The following is a 9,645-nucleotide window of genomic DNA, read 5'->3' as shown; positions in this document are numbered from 1 at the left end:
ATAAAAGGAGATACTTATCAATATCGATTATTGGATCAAATAGACCCTATTCCGATGACTTACGTTGAAAATATGCTTAACAATTAAGAGTTTTCTTCAAAATTATCAAAAATGTAAATTATTTCACTAAAACCCCTCAAATGCACAGGTATGCAAGACGACATACACTTCATAGTCACATGCAATATTCACCTCAAAATGGGTGAATTAATAATTGTAAGAAATTTAAAAGCCTTTTTGCAATGGAAAATGTTCAATAAAGAAGCATTAGGCAGCCAATCTCTTAACATTCATCTAGGACGCTTAAAATAGATGGTGTCCAAAATACATTACAAGTTTTCTACTGTAAATATATTTTGGTCATCTGACGAACTACATGAAGATGCTGTGCGATTGCATACTTGGAGGCGTATTCTGTGGTTCTGGCGATATTTCCACGATTTTAGCAAAAACTGTAATAGTTATAAACATAGATGCCTGTTAAGCGAAGAAATTTGATTATTTGCAAGAAAATATTTGTTTATTTATGCTACTTTCATGATAAAGCAGTATTCATGGCTAAACATTGAGGTAGTTGCCCTGTCCAAATTATATATACCTGAGGGTGTCCAAAACATATATTCGGTGTCCAAATGCAATTCTAACAGGCGATTGGAAATTGTGATTTTCTCAGCTTAAAATGCATTCGTTAAGCTTTTTATCACCAAGAACGCAAAGTACAATCATATTTTAAGCGTATTGGTAACTTTGCAAAATAACCAATTGCTTTCTAAGGAAGCTAGGGGACGATTTTTCTAACGTTGTCCTCAGCCTGTCCAAAATACATGAATTACCCTAGTCCAATCTTACTAATTTTTACCAAATTTATTAAGAAAAATCATTTAATTTTCCAAATCTTGATTAAATCCGATTCCCATACAGATTACCAATAATGTGTGGCTTCGTGGTCGGGCGGCTAGCGCGTGCTGAAGAGCGTGGGTTCGATTCCTGCCGCAGCTGTCAGGCTACACGCTAGGTCCAAAGAGAAGTATTATGAAAAGTGAATGTACCTCAAATTTTATTCGCTAGAACCGTATTTTTGGACCTCTAGATTCAGAATATGTGTGATTTAAAATAATCCATCTTGGTTTTTTTCCCATACATTTTTATATGGGATGAAATTAACCTTAAAATGGCTTTTCTCGCCATTTGTATGGGAAAATAGGTAAAAAATCAAAAAAATCGAAAAACCCAAGATGAAATATTTTAAACCGCACAGATTTTGAAACTAGACGTCCAAACCTACGATCCTATGGAATAACATTTGAGGTACATTCGATTTTCATAATACTTCCCTTTGGACATAGCGTGGCTAGTTCATTGTCTAGTGTCATGCTTCCTTCAAAGAGCGAATAGCTCACTTTAAATATTATTTTATTCGTAGGGTCTGAGTGCCATAAGAAATTTCACGCTCCCAAATTCATCCTATTCGCACGGAGACAAATTTCGTTCCTTTGAAACAAAAACATTCATGTTTATTCGGTAAACTGATAACATGTTTAAAACTAAAATGTTTATTTTTAAAACTAACTCAATTACACATTTATTTCGACAATACCCATTGAGGAGCCCCCCGTTCCGCGGTCGAGAACATAAACAAAACTCACGAGTTCCAGTTGCAACATCAAACAAGATTTTCTACTGTAAAAAGGCAAGGTTCACCGAAAGTCTGCACGAAATCCCGTTGTTTTTGGGAGCGTATGTTATCTAATAGATGTAAACATGATGTTGGTATTGAAAATACAACACGGGAAGTGGGGTTTTCCAGCGAAGAAAATGACTTTATAAGTTTAATGGGTGTAACCGCGGCGGAGTTTGGGAGACCGACGGAGTGTTTGGGATCGTTCTTTCACTGCACTCAAACCGACACGACACGTTTTGCTTGGGACGGACTACTGCGGAACGAAGTTTATTGCGGGCGAACGAAATACGTTACAGAGATGTGTTCTGTTCTGCGGTTTATTCTTGACTGATTCGATTCGATACTGGTTTGCTTATTTAACTATAGGAAAATTCAGTATAAAGAGGATCGAAAAGGCCTATCCGAATGTAAATCGGGATCGTTTTTCTCTCACTAGCCGAGTGCTAGTGACAAGGAAGAATGATTATAAATTTATCGGGCGAATGAACGAGATCGATATTGTTACTTATTCTAGAACAAGAGATATTGAGAGAAATTATGCACTTATCTTTAGGGTGGCTCCAACATATGCCGGCCCCTGTTGAAAGGTCGGACCTTTCAACCGACTTTCCTGATTCGAATGCTGAGAGAGAGCTGATCGTTGACCTCAATCGTCTTCGGGTTTTCTCGTCGCAACTCGGGAGACTCGCCGGTCTGTTTTGGTTCCGCTGCTTCTAAACACCGCAGGTCAGCGACCTCAATGTTGATTAACACCTCGCACGTCGTCTGGGTCAACGACCATCGGTGGTGGTGGTATTGTTCGCTTCGGACGATATCTTGTTGGTTGGTGTGACGTCATCGGGAGTTCTTCCGTTGCGGCGCACTCGAGGGTCGATTGGGTTGTTTCGTGGTTCATCTCGCAGTCATCGGGTTGGGCGTACTCAATGGTTACCCATCGGAGCAGCCATCGAAGCCGCAGCACATGCCGGAGTACAAACATTCCATTAATTTTTTGAAAATTCGCTATACTACAATACTTACAGGGTACGGAGGCCCTAAGGCCTCCGATCGTTGCGCAGCACTAGTGTACTGCGATCGGTGATTCTTCAGGGTCGGTCCCAGCTGTACCAGCTGGTTCGGCTGTGGGTTGACGAATGGGAAGCACGCAGATCTTCGCGATTCCACGCCGATATTCTCCATCAGCTGTCCGAACGTCAACGACCCGGATGTTGCCATCGTCCCCACGAAAAATGTTGGAGATCCTTCCGTATTTCCACTTCAGGGGCGGAAGGTCATCTTCTTTCAGGAGAACCATCGTTCCTTCAGCGACGTTGTCCCGCACGCGAGTCCACCTAGTACGCGGGTGGAGGCCAGAGAGGTAGTCGGTTGACCACCGCTTCCAGATTCGCCGGAGGAGCTCTTGGTTCTCTTGGTAGCGATCTAGTCGAGTTCGGGGTACCTCAGAGAGGTCGGGTTCGGGGAAGCAAGTAAGCGGACGGTGAACGAGGAAGTGGCCTGGTGTTAGCACTTCCAAGTCGTTCGGATCGGTCGATAGCGGCGTCAAAGGCCGCGAATTTAGACACGCTTCGATGCGGGTCAGCAGAGTGACGAATTCGTCCTGAGAGAGGACGGAGTTCCCGACGGTCCGACGAAAGTGCTGTTTGAAGGACTTCACAGCCGCCTCCCACAACCCGCCAAAGTTTGGGCTGCGTGGCGGAATGAACTTGAAGATGATGCCTTCATCTGCGCAGCGGTTGACTACTTCACCTTGGTGTTGCTGAGAGCGAAACTGCTTGGCCAGTTCCTTCAACTCCCGCGCTGTTCCTCTGAAGTTTGTGGCATTGTCGCACTCTATGAGGCTCGGCTTTGCTCTTCGAGCAATAAACCGATGCAACGCTGCTATGAACGCCGCAGTGGAGAGGTCGTAGACTAGCTCTACATGAACTGCCTTGGTTACAAGGCACACGAAGATGGCTACGAAACACTTTATGGGAGATGCCTTCCTGATTTTACGGTACTGGAACGGTCCACAAAGGTCTACCCCGGTATTGATGAAGGGCAATGTCGGAGTAACTCTCTCTGGCGGCAAATCTCCCATGAGCTGCTCGAGATTGCGAGGGCGGCAGCGAAAGCAACTTACGCAGGAGTGGACTACACTTCTGGCTAGATCTCGCAGGCGAAGTGGCCAAAACTTCTCCCGGACGCATGACGCAAGTAGCTGAGGTCCGGCGTGTAGATTCTTGAGGTGGTAGTACGATACGATAGACGTTGTTAGAGGATGTCGTGCGGGAAGGATAATGGGATGCTTTCGGCATTCGGAGATGGCCGCATTCCTGAGTCGGCCACGAAGTCGGAGGATGCCGTCGACGAGAATTGGGGTGAGAGTACGTAGATCAGAGTTTGAATCAACCTGACCGTGTTTGGCTACAGCTGCGAGGTCCTTGGCAAAGGTTTCGTGTTGCGCTAGTCGAACTAGGTTGTCGGTGGCTTCCGCGAGCTCCGACGTCTGGAGGAACCCGGTCCGCCGGTTAGAGCGATTGCAAGGCTTGCTGTTATGGTAGAAGCGACGAAGAAGAGCTACGATACGAACGAGCGCTGGAAATGACGACCGGATGGAGAAGATTTCGTTTGGAGGGTGCACCTGCACCGGAAGCGATACTGCTCTTTCTTCTAGGAGTTCAGACGGTATGTCGACGGAGGGTTGCGGAGTTAAGGGCGGCCAGAACCTTGACGGTTGGCTTAACCATGGCGGGCCATTCCACCACGATGTGGTTTCTTGCAGCTGTGCAGGATACATGCCGCGGGAAATTATATCCGCAGGATTTTCGATGCCAGGAACATGCGCCCAAATGCCGCTGGTGGTGAGATGCTGCACTTCAGACACTCGATTTGCAATGAAAGTTTTCCACCGCGAAGGTGTCGAACGCAGCCAGTGCAAGGTGATCATCGAGTCTGTCCAAAAAATCGATTTGGCGTTCAGCGCTGTACTGCTTTGGACCTTGTGATAGAGGTGACTTAGCAGAAGTGCCGACGAGAGTTCCAACCTAGGCAAACAGATACGCTTCTGCTTCTTCGAGTCGCCGAGGGGTGCCACCTTGGATTTGGCGGCTAGCAGGCGAACGGCGATCGATCCGTCAGTCGAAACGGTTCTCAAATAGAGGCAGGCTCCGTATGCCTTCTCAGAGGCGTCGCAGAACCCGTGCACTTCAATCGATACGAGAACGGAGGCAGGCGCCGCCCATCTTGGAATGCTGATTGTAGCTAATCCGTCTAGACTGTTACGAAACTCCAACCAATGCTGTTGCTCGGATTCGCCTAGCGGGTCGTCCCAGTTCTTGGAGGAGCGCCAGAGTGTTTGAACGAAGAGTTTGGCGAGTACTACGACCGGCCCGATCAATCCAAGAGGGTCGTAGAGTCGCGCCGTGTCCGATAAAACGATTCGTCGAGATATTGGTCCATCCTCAGACCACTTGGGTACGGAATAACGGAATTCGTCATCCATTGGCTGCCATTGTAACCCTAGCGTTTTGATCGGAGCAGAAGGAGATTCCAGCGAAAGTGTAGTTCGTTCATCGCGAAGTGCTTCGTCCTCGTCGTCAACACCGGTCAGCATGTCGTCCATGTAGAAATCCTTCTCTAGGATAAGCGAGGCAAGAGGAAATTCGTCTGAACCATCCTTGGACAACTGCTGAAGGCACTTCGTTGCCAAATAGGGGGCGGATGCGGTGCCATACGTCACTGTCGTGAGTTCGAAGGTGCGTAGAGGTTGCGAGGGAGAATCACGCCACAGGATTCGCTGCAAAGGGTAGTCCGCAGGGTTTATACGGATTTGGCGGAACATTTTTTCGATGTCCGCAATAATGACAAATCGGTGCATCCGAAAGCGCAAAATGATTGCCAGCAGGTCGTCTTGGATGACTGGGCCAACCATCAGCGCTTGGTTCAAGGAGATTCCGCTATCTGTGGGGCAGGAAGCATCGAATACTACCCGCAATTTCGTGGTGGTACTGTCAGCCTTTTCAACGCCGTGGTGCGGTAGATAGTACGACGTACAGTTCGCCAAAGCTGCATCGTCGCACACTTCCCGCATGTGGTTAAGCTGGTGGTATTCATCGATGAAGGAGTACGAGGACATCAACTTGGGATTGACTAGCAGCCGACGTTCGAGAGCTAGGAATCTTCGAGCAGCAATCTCTTTCGAGTTTCCTAACTGGTTGAGAACCAGTGGGCGCTTGGGAAGGGTGACTACAAAGCGACCCGATTGGTCGCGAAAGACAGTGGCGGCGAAGTGCTCTTCACACTTGGATTCCTCCACCGAATGAGTGCTGTTGGTCCAGCAGGATTCGATTTCCCAAAACCGAGAAAGCTGTTCGTTGAGAGATTCTGCACTGGTGACATGAGCGAGCTTCGGAGTACCTTCGGATGCTTGGTTGGAACCGACCTTCCCGGATGCTACCCAACCAAAGACGGTGTTCTGCAGGATCGGCCTTTCAGGTCCCAGTTTGATGAAACCTTCAAGCAGCAGGTCGTAGTACATCTCCATTCCTATGAGGAGATCGATGGGTCCGGGTTCATGGAACTGAGGGTCAGCTAAGGTGAGATTCGAGGGGATGTTCCATGGCGAAGTGTCGATGCATCTGACCGGCAGCTCTCTGGTTATCTTCTTCAAGACGTGACACCGAGCATCAGCGACGAAATCCGAGCAGCGAGAACCCATCCGAACGAGGACAGCGTGGTATGAAACGACGATAGAATTACCCACACCTCCGATTTCTTGGCGATCGGAGTGGCGAGGTAACTGAAGTTTCTGGACGAGATTTTCAGTAACCAGGCTGAGTTGAGAAGCGGAGTCCAAGAGCGCTCGGGCCCAGTGATGGTGTCCGTGATTGTCGAAGATCTTGATGACAGCAGTCTGCAGCAACACAGTGGCAGGAACAGTACGGGAACTTCCGACGAGAGTGGTGGAGACGAGAGTAGAGGCGTTGGCTGACGGCGATTGTGCTTCCGCTGACGGCGGAGTTCGAGAGTGTGAGGGTTGGTTCGATGGGCATGTTTGGTTGCCCAAGGGTGACGACGACGATTGCGAACTGACAGCGGAAGTGGGTGGTTTTGTCGGGGTGGACGAACGATCTTGCGATTGTTGGTGGAGCATGGTGTGGTGCTTCTGGCTACATACTCTGCATGCACTGGAAGAGCAATTTCTAAGTAGGTGGGAGGAGGAGAAACAGTTGATGCAGAGGTTTTTCTTCTTGACCTGCTCGAAACGTTGGGCGACTGACAACTTCTGGAACACCTCGCACTTGAAGGGAGAGTGGGACGGTTTCGAACAGAACGGGCACGCACCAGCTGACGGACTAACTGTAGTAACGGTGTGGACTGTATTTATTTTGGATTTCTGTGACCGGAACGATTCCGGTTTAGCGGGTTCGAACGAGCGAGACTTCGACGGTGGCAGCGATTGCAGCACCGTAAGATGAGTACGAAGAAACTGGATTAGATCTTCGTATTTGGGAACCTCTGTTGATCGGTGATGAGCTTCCCACTGCTTAAGTGTGGACGGATCCAGTCGGCTACAGACCATGTGTGCCAGCAACACACTCCATCCTTTCGTTGGAATGCCCATCTTGTCAATCATGCACAGGTTTCGCTCGAAATCATCAACCAGGTGCATAAGAGACTCGTAGCACTCTCTCTTCATAGGCTCGATCGCGAATAGGGAATCAATGTAGGTTTTCACGACTAACTTCTTGTTGTCGAATCGCCTTTCCAACAAGGTCCAAGCGACAGAATAATTGGCAGCAGTGTGCTCGACGGATTCGATAACCCTTTTAGCGTCTTTGGAAAGGGAAGCAACAAGATACGATAGCTTATCGATAGACGATAGCTGGGGGTTCGAGTCTATGAGAGATTTGAAAGTATCTCGGAACGTAATCCATTCCGAAACGCACCCAGAGAATGTTGGGAGTTTAACTTCTGGGAGCTTGATACGAGAGAAGGCGTTTTCGGTAACATTTACACTGCCTCTGGAGGTAGAGGGGACAATTGCTTGCGTTCCTGCGGAAAATTTGCGAAGTTCTCTAGTGAGAAAACTGTGGACCCGTACAAAATCGTTTTCGAACCCCTGTCGAATGACGCGATTGGCTTCTTCCGAAACTCTCATGCCTTCTTCATCCGTTTCGAGCCTATCGCTTTCATCGCCGTACAGCTCAATTTTTAATCGATTGGCCTGAAAGTCACTGTACAAAGCCTCCGCTCGTTGCTTCCATCCTTCGAGCTGTCCTCTATCGCGCTCAGCCGTAAAATTCTCCACAAAATGCTTCAAATTGGTCATGGTGTCCAAGTAGAACCGCTCTTGGCGGGAAAGTGTCCTCAAGCTCGGCGACATTTTCCACACCTGGACGATCGAAATCAATCGCTCAACTCCTCACCTATGCTCAAAACGAAACCATCGACCAATTTGAAAGCCAGAGCACCTAGCTACCAACCAAAACGCTCACCCGGGATGAAAGCAACGAAGCAATAGCCACTATCAGTTTTCTCGCAAATAAAATATCAATTCGTCAACCAAAGAACCCTTCTACTCACAGTAGCGTGGCGATCTGACGCCGTTGACCGACGTCCTATTGTCCGGTGCAGCACAATGCAGACCCAAGCCAAGCCGGCGTGGTTTGCTCGCACAATGGGGACCACGCTGGAAGCACGTTGGATTGCAGCACCTCAGGAATCACAGCTTTTCCTCGAACGACACTAACGAGATCGATGTTAATTAACGATCGATCTTTCGCGCATTGTAATTATGCTGCTCTAGGGCAGGCAATCTTCGCAATTTCACTTGCAGAAATAGTCACTGGTAGTCACTAAACGACGTCACGTGACGTGCCGCGAATGTTCACTCCTCGATAGAACACCGAACCGCGAATCGATTTGTCCGAATCGATTACCGTTTTCGCGGGTCACTAAACGGTTGATCCGGCTCGACCAGGACCAAAAATGTAACCGCGGCGGAGTTTGGGAGACCGACGGAGTGTTTGGGATCGTTCTTTCACTGCACTCAAACCGACACGACACGTTTTGCTTGGGACGGACTACTGCGGAACGAAGTTTATTGCGGGCGAACGAAATACGTTACAGAGATGTGTTCTGTTCTGCGGTTTATTCTTGACTGATTCGATTCGATACTGGTTTGCTTATTTAACTATAGGGAAATTCAGTATAAAGAGGATCGAAAAGGCCTATCCGAATGTAAATCGGGATCGTTTTTCTCTCACTAGCCGAGTGCTAGTGACAAGGAAGAATGATTATAAATTTATCGGGCGAATGAACGAGATCGATATTGTTACTTATTCTAGAACAGGAGATATTGAGAGAAATTATGCACTTATCTTTAGGGTGGCTCCAACAATGGGAAACAAACATTTCCGTAGGGCCGACCTGCCACAAAAAAAAACAAAAATATTTGCATTTAATTCTAACATAATCTGTCAAAAGATGCATGTTTGTTTCACACATGAATTGCATTTGCTTCAGCGTTCGATTTGCTCCAAACAGTTTTATTTTTGTGGCCTGAACAAATTGACAATTTATTTGAATTTACCTCAAATATTATTGATTTAACCATAGTTTTTTTCTGCGTGTCGAAAAGAAGCGATTACGCCACCGATTGATTCCGTTCTTTTTATTTTCATGTGTGCTCACTTCTAAAAAAAATAATGCAAAAAAAGAGGAACAAAACAGGAGTAGGATGAAAATAGGAGCCACGTGCTTAATAAGAGAACCAAAACTCCACATAAACAGATTGGCGATACTTTGTTATTTTTTTTTGATTGAGTATTGTTAGATTTATATGTTTCAAATCTACCCTAAAATGCTCGATAACAGATACGTAGATTTCAGCTACAATTTGCAGTCTATCTCAGTGTCAGTTATCCTGATCAGATAAATGACAATGTGGAAAACATGTGGTGGTTGAATTACGCTTATCCGTT

The 9,645-nt window shown here is 47.1% G+C and overlaps 1 protein-coding gene across 1 annotated transcript; it reads right to left on the bottom strand.

The window, feature by feature from the left end:
* Positions 1-2,741: 2,741 nt before the first annotated feature.
* Positions 2,742-8,045, bottom strand: LOC134290212 (uncharacterized). Its single transcript, XM_062857284.1, has one exon. The coding sequence runs from the start codon at positions 8,043-8,045 to the stop codon at positions 2,742-2,744; it is 5,304 nt and encodes a 1,767-aa protein (XP_062713268.1).
* Positions 8,046-9,645: the final 1,600 nt, after the last annotated feature.

Source organism: Aedes albopictus, chromosome 3, assembly GCF_035046485.1.
Source record: "Aedes albopictus strain Foshan chromosome 3, AalbF5, whole genome shotgun sequence".
Classification (NCBI taxonomy): Eukaryota; Metazoa; Arthropoda; class Insecta; order Diptera; family Culicidae; genus Aedes; species Aedes albopictus.
This window is presented reverse-complemented; position numbering and strand designations above follow the sequence as displayed.

Coding starts and splice junctions, on each gene's coding strand:
- LOC134290212 (XM_062857284.1), bottom strand. CDS start 8,045: ATGTCGCCGAGCTTGAGGACACTTTCCCGCCAAGAGCGGTTCTACTTG.